Below are 13309 nucleotides of genomic sequence, written 5' to 3'. Positions count from 1 at the left end.
TGGTCGTTCACGGAGAACGCACGACCATGGTCGAACCGTCATCTTCCTTCCTCGTGCTCGTAGCTACTTTACTAGATTCCCTTCCTCCTTCCTTACCTAGTGAGTCTAAAATACCTCAGTGTAGCTGGCAAAGCCTCGGAAATCTTCACGGACATCACCCAGCTGATTGTGCAGTCTATAGTCCCCGATACCCTCTTACTTCAACTGCATGCGATATTCGGTGGTATGCTCTTATCTGCTCTACAGCTAGTGGATAAACGAGAAGGTAGGTCGGGATGACTCTGCTCATATCCAGCTCATGATCCCTCATTGGAAGTCTTAGCTGATGCAGTGAGACATCTAAATAGTCGTTCGGGTAACTTTACCCTCCGATCGATATGTCTATCAGGTAGGTAATATACCTTCCATACCTCCCATACCTTCCTCTTTCTCCCCTTCCACCCCCTATCCCATCACTCCTACCTATCTAATGACAATGGGTAAATGCTAAGATATCCTCCTAACCTACCAGGTCGCCTCATCATCCGGAAAGAGCTATACGATACACCTCACCCCTCCTCCCCCATCTCCAATAGACATAACAGATATCCCAATTCACGTCCCCACATCAGCACCGATATCACCCGAACTAGAACCAGGACCAGATTTATCGGATCTTCCCCCCGCATCTATAGGCGAAAGTATACCTCGCACACCCTCTCCGCCTACTCATGATCAAGCACAAACATTCAATCCACTTCTATCTTCCCCTCCACAACATTCACCATCTCCCCCGTTAGAAATCGAAGCTGAGGACGAAGCTGAAGTCGCGCCTGTCCGAATACAAAAGAGCACTGTAGATCAGAAAGAGGAACTACGCAGAGAAAGGATTAGGAAGTTGGCAATCGATCTTCAGGCGATGTATTGTCCGTGTGCTGGATGGAGTTATGGTTGTCTGGCTGGGGAGAGGACTATACTGGTGAGTGATCGCCTATCAGTATTGATACTGGATGAATTGGACTCTTATTCATTACCTTCTGGTCGTCATTTTCTTGCATGCGAGTGACGCTTTCTGCCATACATAAACGTACGCTTGATATTGGCTGATTTACCTTATATGTCCATAGTGCAAGCACCTCTTAGCAATCATCATAGCTAGTAAGACGGGAAGAGAGGTTCAAGCTGAAGTAGATCAGAGGGGAGTAGCGGGGCTGTTAGGTTTATCATGATTCTCGTTTCGCAGAATGGGTTAGTCACCACTGTGTCCTCGTTGTACAGTAGTAGCATTAAGATCGTTGTATATCACTGTAACCACTTTTCTTCATGTATGATACACCATCATCATCTGTATATATTGTATGCTATTTTATACATCTTCGATAGTATCACCATGCATCGTGATCCATTCACCTAAGTTATATATGCATTGATCGCACAAGAGCATACTATGTATGATTTCGCCTCGAACTCTCTCGCATTTGCTCGGTCTTGTTACCCTGAGTGAGTTGAGCTGTGTTTGATTTCCATTGATCCATATCACGTGATATAGTAATATTACCCTAAATGGCAATTATCGTCAGTTGAATACTCAAAGCAACCACGCTTGCTATGTTTTGTTATCACTACACCGTACACTGTACTGCACTATTCGCCTCTCCATACTATTGCTCATACCTTTGAGATTACCAAATATCCTTTCATCGCTGTCACAGCACACCACTATTACGCATTCGTCACTTTGTCACACCACTGGTCCTCGCATCTCACCCCGCTGCTCGCTTTACATTGTCGCATATCCCCCCTTTGATTGGAATTAGTGTTGGTGCTTGTTTGGAATTTACAAACCAAAGTCAACGTCAACACCATCATCAATATAATCTTGGATAAAACCACATCTTCTATCTTGTCAAGCTCAAATTTGAACCCGAAATCTTGAAATGTCAACCTCGGCCTTTACCTAAACCTCATACCCAACATTTGACATCTTGCCACCCCCTCCTACAACATGTCAATAGACCCCTCGTCGCCGTCCCTCCCACCTCCAAATGTAGGTATCCAGTCAACCTCGACCTCAACCTCGGAGCAATCCACGAGCGTCGCAAACCTCGACCTATCACTCTCAACCTCCATATCGTACCTCTCCCAATTCCTTATCCAACCACTCTCATCGCACTACCCACACCACATCCTCCTTTCTCTCCGAGCCGAACTATCCAACCGTCTCACCACCCTCTTCTCATCGACATGGGACACCTCGAGACCCCAGTTCGGTTCGGGATATCGGTCGTTGATCTGCTCCAGACATCTCGGTCTGCCTTTATCTTTGGTGGAAGCTGCAAAGGCTGTCGGGGTCGAGAGGGGTGTTTGGAAGAGGGCTATAGCGGGGATTAAGAGTGGTGAGCGCGGGGAGGAGTGGCAGTGCTGGTGCGATCCTGGGCAGGTCACTTGGAGGTGGGGGGGTTGGGAATGGGAGGATGTGGGGTATGAACCTTGGAAGGTTATTAAAGGTGAGTCAATTCAGTTTGTTTACCGTTGGAACTGCGAGCAGGACTGGCACAGAGTGATCCATCTTATCTTATCTTATGACTATGCCGGTGAGACGGACATGATGTTCACGAAGACTGGGATCTGTCTTGTGTCACTCAATTCTCCACTATTGCGATCACTTTCTCTCAGTCTTCTGCTCATCTTCTTTCAAATCGCGCTGACACAATATATATATCTATAGAACCATTCCAGATTATCTGGCAATCATCCTCCTCCCTCTCCCCCTCAATCTCGACATCCACTCCCAATGCTCCCACTCACACACCTGCTCGAGCCTCCCACGCCATCCCCATTCGAGCTCCTATCGCTGTTGGCCCACCTACCCCCGGTCCAGGCCCAACCGCACCAGCATTATACGCCATCCCGCCTACACCCTCGCAACACCCTGCTCGGACAGTCCACGAAACCGATAATCTCTTACCTGCATTCTCCACTCTAGGTCTAGGTCATCCGTCCGGACTTGGCGGTAATCGCGACCATACTCCCTCCGGATGGACCAGCTCGACCGGAACTCAGTCCAGAGAAACAAGCTACGGTGATCGGTCGATCGATTCTTATCAGGCCGATTCGGATGACGAAGAGAACCACGAGCATGATAGGTCCAAGGCTCCCTCGAGAGGATCACATAGAGGATCAGAATCGACTTCGTCTATCACCTCTTCATCCTCTGTATCGGATAGTAACTCTGGTCATACTCAGCTACTCACACCTTCCTCTCGACCCAACTCGGCTGATCCATTCTTGATCCCTTCTCTCTCTCTCAAGGATAAGGAAAGGTCTAGGAAAATCACTCCTCCCTCCCAGACCCACACGAGGGGTAGAACACCTTCACCAAACTCTACGGATAGTATGAAAGAGAATCTCACCCCCGCAACTGATACTACGCTCACTCCCTCTACACCCACCGTAACCCCATACGACGGAGGGAACGTCACCGTCCTAGGTGGTGGGGTGAAGCTCGGTGGAGCATCCAGACCAGGTTCGGTGATCTCTTCGCATAGATCACCTATCGACAGGTCCAGATCACCTTCCATATCACTCGCGTCAAGGGCATTGGGAAGCGCCACGACCGAAGGTGGCAGTACGAGAAAACAACGCACGAGAAGGAGGATCATGCCTACCTATCTTGGACATTTGGGTCAACCTGGTGTAGGAGGGCCAGTGATGGGTGCGTTCCAGAGTTTCACTCCTACGAAAACTGGGACTGGATCTAGTGTGGGTGTGGGTGTGAGCCCCCCGCCTGTTAATGTTGGTGGGGGCAGGTCGGTCAGTCTGCCTACTACTATGCCTAGGATGGGTTGATTTGTTTTCTGGTACTTGCAATATTTAAATAGATTCTTTTTTTTTCCGTTATGTTATACATTCCATTTTTTATTCACTCATAAACTCTATCATCTTTCGTTTACGCTCATTCGAATTTGATCTCCTCTTTTCACTCTTATCACGCCTTTGTTCGTTTTGTTCGTTCTTACCAAACCCCTTCTTCTATTTTTATCTCCTCGAAAATCTCGTCTCTTGTTTCTTGTGTTTCATTGTCCCTCTTCACTCATTTGATTTTGATCTTTCATTTTTATATGCTTGGAGCTACAGCTGGTATTGGATTAAAACATGTGTGAAGGGAGAAATGCATCTTGTCGGCATTGCATACCCGTGACGGCATAGAAGATTTGCATTACAACAGCTTCTTATCAAAGCTGGCTTGCGTGGTCCCGACGGATCGGAAATTCTCCTGGCACTGGATATGTTACAGTAGGTAAGGTGGAAAATGAGCTTACCGCTCCAACGCATATATCACTGGTACGGGTGGACAGGCAGCCCGCTGATAAGACGAAGTCTGAGAAGCACTACAGGGGATTGGAGGGATCCACCTTGGGCGATGCGAAGGATGCGACCTGGGGAGATATGTGGCGTTTCGCAGGGCCGGATGGTCAAAGATCGCGTCTGTATCTCGCCTGACTATTAAGTTTTATTGTGAAAGAACGAGGTAGTATTAGATCCAGCTGATGCATCGCAAGTAGAGGAACTGGTGATGATTGTGGCTCTCAAACTCGTGACGATGGACTACTGTACGATGAGGGTTGATCGAGGCTGGAGTAGGGGAACACCAGAGTGAATACGAACTGTTCGATCATGACACCGTGCACCAGGTGTACGGTGAAGATTTCACCGTATTGGAGTTGCAATTGCGGTACCTTTTCAGGCATGCTGATCTGACCGAAGTAGGGAGAAGAGACGTACATCCAATGGAGGCGAGACAGCTTGCAAGCGATGACAATATTGCCAGAAGCATTCCGCAGAGATCGGGATGTGGCAGTTCCGAGGGAGAAAAGAAAGAATAGATTCAGTCCTTTGTTGAAGTTCGGTACAGGGAGGCGAACAAAGGTTCAGACAGCTCAAACGTGTCTAGAGTGGCTTATTGTTGCACAGCTCTTCGAACGGGTCTTGATTCTCGATCCTGGGCGTGACGGATATACAGTATAAACCCTGGGGTATCTATTCCAGACATGGTTGATCGCTTACACATATTGCACCATACACCATACACTATCCCTGACCTTTTTGTCTTCATCTACTTTACAAGATGGGCACTATCGACGGCTCAAACTATCAAGGCGAATACGATACTCACCGCTCTCAAGCGTCGCATGATCCGCAGTGGAATTATGGGGTACCCGAGATATCCTTGTTGCACTACTGCCGGTCATTCACCTTTCTGGTAGATGTATCGGCGGATCCGTCCAGCGAACCTGCAGCATTTCTCAGCGTTCCACAGAGGGACATGTGCACAGTCAAGCTTAGGTATCCTGACGGACAAGATGAGGACACATTCGACCACCCGGCCTGGGAGAAGGCACGTGTTTTTTGGGAACACTTGGATACGATTCTAGGGGAAAAGGACTACAATCTGCCTTTCGAAAAGCCGCTCCAGGTACCCATGGACTTAACGCTGGGTAGAGATGTCCCGACGATATTGATCCAACGGGTCGACGATCATAGTTCTGCAGCTCTTACTGCTCTCTCACAATGGGCAGAAGCTGAACGCGCAAACCAAGGATTGACCGAGGCGGACGTCACCTTCAAGCCAGTTGACGATCCAACGGAATTTCACCGGACCTGCCCCGTCTCAGTTTTTGCTGAGGATTTTGGACCTGCGAGCTGGGAGGACTACCTGAAATACCTGGACAGTCTTGCCGGTCATACACTGGGCGATGTGAGGGGTACGATGCCGATTGCCACTGTCTCAGGAGAGGAGATCTGGCCGGTCTACAGAAATGTACGAGGTCTGGTCTTATCGCAAATATCACAGTGGGTGAGGCGACGCCTCGGTTACAACCCTCTGGGAGGATACTAGGGGACTCGATGTGTATATACTGGGCTTGTCACGGCCATAATTCAATATCGAACGAACCAGTCCTCGATGATCAGAGACAAGAAGACATAGATGGATGGATAAGGCAGGCAGGCGTACTTGCTCAATCAGCAAAAGTCAAAAACAGATGCATAAGAAGATATTTAAGCTCGCTTGGAGAAGGTGTCCGATTTTTGCCGAGGCTCGAGTTCGCTCAAAAGTCATAAAAGAGTATGAACTTCATACAGAGAGTACTGTAGCTTTCCCCTTTAATCATAGTTCAGTCTCATGATCTTTGTACTTAAAAATTACCGACTTAGCTGGTTTATCCCACTCTTGTTCTTCAAACCTTATTGCACTACTTGCATGGATCGGAGGGTTTCATATTTTAAGTCGGTGCAGCGCCCTGACATAGATGAAGGAAGATCCACTTATTTGACATTCCCATACTCAGAGATGATTGATTGAGTTTGAGGTCATGAGTGAGTCTCATCCATTAGATAAGCTCCGATAGGTGCAGATGAGCATAAAGGACACTTGCATAAAGGAGGATCAGGATGTATATGTGTTAACATCGATGCTGCTGCTGGGACCTGCGCGAAGCTTGGGAGGACTACAGAAAAGCTGAAGCGTCTTGTTGACTCCGGTTACTGTAAACGAAATGTCAAACCAGAGACCCGCGACGCTGGTGCGCCACCGTGGTTGGGCTAGTGCATGTAACTTACCGTGATCTGATCCGCGGTGGATTCACGCCGAATTGCTCGATTCTTGTACAGGCCAATGAAGTATCAACAGTCATGTGGTGAAACAGCTTCTCTTAGATGATGACCTCATTGATGATGACCTCATTGATGATGACATAAACAGAAGCAATCGCCATGCGATTTCGAATGTGCCATTGAGAAGAGATAAAGGCGATGATATGTCACGTCCTTTCTTCCGTGGGGTATGAAAAGAAGGTCTGTAACATGGAGATTGCCAAAGGGTCGCATATTGCAACACCTCGGAGATGCTTCTGAAATGACGTTCATGCAGACAAGTTGTACTTCCAATCGTGTCATGCTATACTCAGGTCGTCAATATTATACGTATATAAAGCTCTGTCAGACCAGTGCATATTGTCTTGACAAAACCATCCGACCTTGCACCGTAACCGCTCACTGCAAATCGCAATCATACGTTTCCCCCTGGATAAGTAATCTGCGAGGCATACTGCGATAGAGAGACACTGCAGTCATGTCTACCTTAGTGTCACAACACCCCGGACTCCCGAGTGGACCGTTTACAGAGGACTCATTTGCAAACTGGACCTTGAACGACTTTCTGGCGCTCACCGAGGAGCTCCGAAAAAGCAAAGGAAGTTCAAAGCCTGTCGAATGTCACTTGACTCATTTCTGTTCTATCAACATCGATCTAACGGACGTTTCCAAAGAGGGTATTTCCAACCCTAGACCATTTAAGTTCAAGCGTTGCGATTTCTCGGTACGAGCACAAAGTTCCTCATCCCCCTTGGATCGACGCGAGCACTGCTCATCGTCGTCCTCGGTGGAAGAAGGCCATTATGCTTTCAGCATTTATGAAACAACGTATGCGCGAAGGAAATGGCCCCCTGCCTGATAGTGTCAGAATGGACAACCCAAAGATTGGTACGGATATCTCTGTAGTCCTTAAAGATTTCAAAACTCGCCATCATAAACTTGCAATTGACGAGTACATGTCATTTGGTGAGGCGTGTCGAAGCGCTTTGGGTTTGACCGAAAAGGAGGTGATCTTCACGGTAATTGAGGATCCACAAAAGTTTATACAAACATCGCCTTTCCTTGCCCTCTCTGGAGCTCCGCCAGCGGATCCTCAATCATTTCAGAGAACTTTGGATCGCTTCAAGGGCTATACGACAGGTGACATGAAAGACCCCAGTCTCTGGGAGAAAGCAACCGTTTCCGACGGATCCCTTTGGTCCGTTAACGTCCCAGAAAAGAAGAAGTCAGAGGTAAATCCAGAAGGGAATAATTCAGAGGTAGATACAGACGGGAATAATTCAGAGGTAAATCCAGAAGAGATTAAGTCAGAGGTAAATTAGACATCCCTTTTGTCCCTCGTAGCTGTCGGGAGACCGCCTTGGCATTTGGTATTGTAGATTCCATGCAATCTGCATTTACGCATGATTCATGATGTGCCAGCGATGATCCAGTTGGTAGGCTCTTGGTCCCACCCAGTTTCTGTGTTGTGAGGGCGTGTTTACAGTAGACTAAGTTAGTCAAATTTTCCCGCAGTAATGAACTCAAAGAGGAACCTCTGGCAATTAGCCCTAAAGAGGTTGAATTCGTTCCGCTCTTGGTCGAGAGACGTTCCAGCAATAGCTTGAATTCGCTTTCACAACTCATCGAACTTGACGCTACCCGTGAAGGTCACTAGAAGGCCTTGATAGATTGATCTTATATAGGCATCTTCATTGTCAATTCAATTGAGACTTCCACCCGTTTTCATACACCCATTTGGTAATCCATCGGCGGAAAAGGAAGAATTCAGCAGGATGATTATTCAGATTGCAGGTGAATACTCGAGTGGCTCCCTTGAGCTTTCACAGACAGCCCGCGTTCTCCTGTCATCGAGACAAATCGGAATCACTCAGCCGGATTTCACTATGGAGGTATCAGCCTCGATTGCGATCTGGGAGACCCGAAACATTATCTTCTGCAGCTTCGATAAGTATATTGCCATTTACCTGGCACATCCCAACAAGAGGTTTCCAGAACATCAGTTGTGTCTTGAGCACAGTAAGCTGCAAGCGGGGCCTTCACCCATCGAGCATAGCCCAGCTCTTCTTTGCATGCTTGTAAGACGACAGATGTTGTAAACGATCGGAATTCTGCCTGCTCATGACATACATACATGCTTTAGAACTGATGGGCAATAACAGGATCCAAACAATACTGACAGCCCATCAAAGCTTGCTAGCTCCTATAAGGTATGTTTCCACCCCCGATCAGCTCGGAAGCGTCACTCCTTTCCATGCACATACTCCCATAGTCTCCCTTCCATTCTACGTGTTCCCGGTGAAGCCTTCCAGGTAGGTTTCGAAAGCCTCCAGGCTGGCCTCTTGACAATCTGCTGGTGAGTTCATAGCAGGAGCAGTACTTTCATATTCTGCCTGTGCATGGACGATTCTGTACCTCACATCCCTGTCGGTCAATCTGCCGAACGTCCGCTGAACTCTGAACCATTGTCCGAAACTTTCGCATGCGTTGCGGTGGTAAACCTTGATTGTGCTTCTCGCTTTTGCAGCTGGACTATCATCTTCTCGAGGATCTGCGATTGCTGGGGGAACTTCCGGACCATATCCATGTTCAAGTAGTAATGACAAATGGTTTGTGAACATACCGGCGCTCCTCCAAATGTATGGGTTGATGGAATTTCCGCTTCCGTCGGGCGGATAGGCAAGTCTGGCGTGAAATTGTTCAGAAAAATCGCCGAGCGAGTATGTTCTGAGTATCCTGGGGTCTGAATGACCGGATCCATCCAGGATTTCTGGGTATGAAGTGAACTGATGATACAGTAATATCACTGGGATCTCTGAATCACTACGACTCGTTCGAGTCGGAGCAGTCCATTTGGGCGCTTGGTAGCGATCTTGATCTAGTGTTCCCATGTCTGAGAATGTAGCAAGTAATGAAAGCTTCTGCCTGTATTTCAGACGTCGTATAGTGTCATCGAATGGCCGCTAGCTCCGTCACTGGCACATTTGCTGACCCTTTCGAGAGAAAGTGGGAATCCAAATGACTACATAGTCCATTGAGCCATATGAAACAGTGCTTGACCGTTAAAGCCAAGAGGATCCTTTGAATAGAAGCTTTGAGATGACATGGGAGTTCAGAAACGTTTGATCAGGGACAAAAGCACCTCGGAACGTATCCCTTGTACTGATTTGAGACCTTGACGTTATCTCTACAGAGATCGGATAAAGGGTCAGCGATATATGGGGACTGGCTTGAGATATTACGCCGCTGTCTCTTTCGTACTTCTGTGAATGTGATCTTAGCAGATCTTTTCGCCTAGGCTACCAAAGATAGACACCTAAAACCGGAGGTCAGATGTAATGTTACGTAAGTCGAATGATGTTTCAGCGTCACTCGTAGTGTAAAACATCTCAGCACCTTCATCAATCCAACATCTCTTTTGCAATTGGAATCCGCATCGACTAAACCCAAAGAGAGAGATCAAGCTAGACTCCAACGATCCATTCCGACCGAGAAAGAGACCCCTGATAAACTTCCAACATGTCCACCCCCGTCCCTCCTCATCCACCCAATTACTCCTCCTCTTCTCACACCAAATCCATCCCCGTCCCTCCTGCCCCCGCCCCCGCCCCCGCTTCTACCTCGACCAATGGACCAGAATCTATGAAGCTACAGCTCAACATCCAATCTCTATCTCTGGACTGTTCTATCCCACTAGGATCAAATCTAGGTCTACAAGTAGCTGTACCGCCCGCTCCTGGCTCACAACCAACTCAGAATAACACCTCTCCCCCTCAACAACCTGCTTCTTCGACCTCACATCCTCCCCCAGGATCGAATCAACTTCAGTCAAATTCCACCTTCGGGCCTGAATCTATCTTACTGGGTTTAGCTACTGGTTTTGTCCAAAGGCTGGAGAAGGTGGAAAGAGACCTAGAGGAGGAACGAAGGATCAATGTGGGACATAGGAGTACGATAGAACGGTTGGAGACTAGGTTGAATAGGCTGGAACTGAGTGTGAGGCCGGGAGAAACAAGCACGGCAGATCAAAAAATCGATACTCAACTTCCACCATCGTTCGCGACCTCCCAAATACCCCAAAATAGGGAATATCAACTCAACCCTCCAACCCAAATTTCAATCCCCACCGCCTTACCCGCTCGAACGACCCCTCAGAGCTATACTGTCAAGCAGGAGATCGAACCTGAGGAAGTGGATCATGATACGTGGGATCAACGTCAACCACAACTGGGAAGGGAGGAGGAGTTCGATGACGTACCGGATGATCCTACTGGTTTGGGGCTGGATGATGATCAGGCTGTTTTGTATGGTTACAAGCCTAGACAGACCGATTAGACCTCGGTGCAAGAAGCTTCTCCAGGGGTTGCTGAACGGGAATGTTCATGAAGGGTGATCCTTCCACATATTCAGGTGAATACGCTTTTGGTCGTATATACTGTACGATATCGACACACAGACGCAATCTCAACGCTCGTGCCGCAGACATCATTCTCTTCGCCCAACATCTTGGAGATACATACGATGGGTCAATTGTGTATTACAAAAATGCATGTGATTAGACCATCAACATGGACGGAGATAGATAAGATAGATGTCAAAGATGTAGCATATATATTAATATACTGTAAGCAACATACGATCCCCATCCACTACCTCAGCCCCGCGATTAATCAAAGAAGTCTGTCGCCTTAACTCCCATACTGGATACTTGGAGCAACGATCGATAGGCATTTTCACCAGATGTGGAGTGTGCAATCACTTCTCCTCGCAGGAATACCAATCTTCTGTTCCTCCATGATCCCAACTAATCACCGTACACACCTTCCCATCTCCCCTTCTACTCCCACCACTCCCCACCCCTTTCTCAACCCTATCGATCATGTTTCGCATATCATCTTCAGCCTTTCGGATTTCTCGCAGATAATCATCCCTTTTTTCCTTCAGCTCTTCTCGTTGTTCTTGTACATTCTTTTTATCCAGCTCCATCCCCTCCTTCCAGATTCTTATCTCATCTCGTACCTCGTCCATACTCTTTAAAAAAGAATCTTGATCCATCTGAATCACCTTTTCCCTTTCATTCAGAGCTTTCATAGCTTGACTCGTCTCATCGCAAATAGTACTGAGATATTCCTTTTGCTTGTTTTCGAGTTCTTCCTTCGTCAATCTTGCTTCAACCTGAAATTCCTCCATCATAGCCACGACATCGTTGGATCTCTCTTTGACCATATCCAAACCCATCCCAGCTTTACCTTCAACTTCGTTCATCATCGTATTAAATCTTCTCTCATGAATCTCGACAACAAGGTTCATCTCATTCTTCCACTTCTCCATCTCATCCTCTACCCATTTCTTACAACCATCCAAACCTTGATGATATTCTTTCGTCTCATCTTCAAGGGAAACCTCCAGATCACCCATTCTTTCTGAAAAAGTCTTACCAATCCTCTTCTCCTCCTCAACTTGAGCGTAGATGTGTGTGATGAACAAATCCATCTTGTGCTTGAAAGTCAAACCTTCGAGATTGGCAATATCATGCGATCTGAGAATTGTGTGAATGGCGGAATCGATAGCTTCGATATCACCGATATTTTTGAGTATCTTTTCTTTCATCTCTTCCACTTTAGCTGTCAAGTTGGATTCAAATAATTGGTAACGATCTTCCAGAGTACTAACTCGATCACCCACCAATACCTTGGAGTTCTCCTCGCAGAATAGCGCCTCACAGGCAACACCATCACCCTTCTTCTCCAGCTCTTCGACCCTTCTCAGCGATACCTCCGGCCTTTCCTTCAGCAATTCTTCCTCCCTCGTTTCAGCTCTTCCTCCACTTATATCCCCCTCCAATTGATCAACCTTACTCTGTAGCTTAGCACTGATACCTCTTTCTTCAGCGAGCTGAGTCTTCAAATGACCTATCTCGGCTTTCAAGGTAGATTCGATCGAATCGATCCTGTTGAGGAGCAGGGCATAGGTGGTGGGTGGTAAGGAGGGCAGAGGGGTGGAGACGATTCGTCGGTTCATAGTTCCATTTGGGGTAGGAATGTGTTTGAGAGTAGAATTGTCGTTTGGAGAAACGAGTGGGAGTGTAGGATCAGTCGGAGCAGGTTGCGTGGTCTGGGGGTTGGTGGACATGCTGATTCCGGGTGTCCGGATTTTCAATCATCGAGGTATAGTAGGGCAGGGGATTTTGCGACTTGAGGATAGATGTTTCGGGATAAGAGGTATGTAAAGAGTGGAATGAAGGGATTAGTGGGTGTTTCTGTTCAATATCGATTAACTTAGGACACCTGCATGGTCAACAAGCTTATCCACCTGGTACGGAAAAATGTAGAACGAATCACGTCAATACATCTCGATCACTACTGTACGCGTTGTTGACATGATTGATGATACGCTCTGACCCCCGGCCGTTCAGCGTAGAGTGGGAAAGATGAGACATCTGATGATGATGGGAATGGTGGCATCAGCGATGAGTGGGTGAACAGCAATGAACCCTCGATTGTGGCGGTGGGGATCGTTTACTCTGTCTCAGACGTAAGTGATGAGTGATAGATCCCTACAGAAACGAGTGGGATAAAGAGGTCAATGATTGTTTGATCAGATGATCTTACCTTTCAACAAAGGTATAACAAACCGACGCTATCGTTGCGGACCTTTTGTTTCTTTCCCTATCGCC

General features: G+C 47.4%; 6 protein-coding genes across 6 annotated transcripts; 4 read left to right on the top strand and 2 right to left on the bottom strand.

Moving 5' to 3' along the window:
- Window positions 1-26: 26 nt before the first annotated feature.
- I302_101260 (uncharacterized protein) lies at window positions 27-1208 on the top strand (the record flags this gene model as incomplete). The annotated part of the gene is made up of 5 exons (XM_019191265.1): window positions 27-99; window positions 182-265; window positions 348-388; window positions 512-958; window positions 1107-1208. 5 exons carry the CDS (start codon window positions 27-29, stop codon window positions 1206-1208), a joined length of 747 nt encoding a protein of 248 aa, XP_019048013.1.
- A 776-nt stretch (window positions 1209-1984) lies between these two features.
- Window positions 1985-3828, top strand: I302_101259 (uncharacterized protein; the record flags this gene model as incomplete). The annotated part of the gene is made up of 2 exons (XM_019191264.1): window positions 1985-2486; window positions 2708-3828. 2 exons carry the CDS (start codon window positions 1985-1987, stop codon window positions 3826-3828), a joined length of 1623 nt encoding a protein of 540 aa, XP_019048012.1.
- Window positions 3829-5107: 1279 nt separating this feature from the next.
- On the top strand, window positions 5108-5878 carry I302_101258 (uncharacterized protein; the record flags this gene model as incomplete). The annotated part of the gene is made up of 1 exon (XM_019191263.1): window positions 5108-5878. One exon carries the CDS (start codon window positions 5108-5110, stop codon window positions 5876-5878), a length of 771 nt encoding a protein of 256 aa, XP_019048011.1.
- Window positions 5879-8918: 3040 nt separating this feature from the next.
- I302_101257 (uncharacterized protein) lies at window positions 8919-9524 on the bottom strand (the record flags this gene model as incomplete). Its single annotated transcript, XM_019191260.1, has 1 exon — window positions 8919-9524. The coding sequence occupies one exon, from the start codon at window positions 9522-9524 to the stop codon at window positions 8919-8921; it is 606 nt and encodes a 201-aa protein (XP_019048008.1).
- Window positions 9525-10152: 628 nt separating this feature from the next.
- I302_101256 (uncharacterized protein) lies at window positions 10153-10968 on the top strand (the record flags this gene model as incomplete). Its single annotated transcript, XM_019191259.1, has 1 exon — window positions 10153-10968. The coding sequence occupies one exon, from the start codon at window positions 10153-10155 to the stop codon at window positions 10966-10968; it is 816 nt and encodes a 271-aa protein (XP_019048007.1).
- Window positions 10969-11388: 420 nt separating this feature from the next.
- Window positions 11389-12765, bottom strand: I302_101255 (uncharacterized protein; the record flags this gene model as incomplete). The annotated part of the gene is made up of 1 exon (XM_019191258.1): window positions 11389-12765. The coding sequence occupies one exon, from the start codon at window positions 12763-12765 to the stop codon at window positions 11389-11391; it is 1377 nt and encodes a 458-aa protein (XP_019048006.1).
- Window positions 12766-13309: the final 544 nt, after the last annotated feature.

Source organism: Kwoniella bestiolae, chromosome 1, assembly GCF_000512585.2.
Source record: "Kwoniella bestiolae CBS 10118 chromosome 1, complete sequence".
Lineage (NCBI taxonomy): Eukaryota > Fungi > Basidiomycota > Tremellomycetes > Tremellales > Cryptococcaceae > Kwoniella > Kwoniella bestiolae.
Note: the sequence above shows the minus strand (reverse complement) of the source record. Positions and strands in the feature narration are given on the sequence as shown.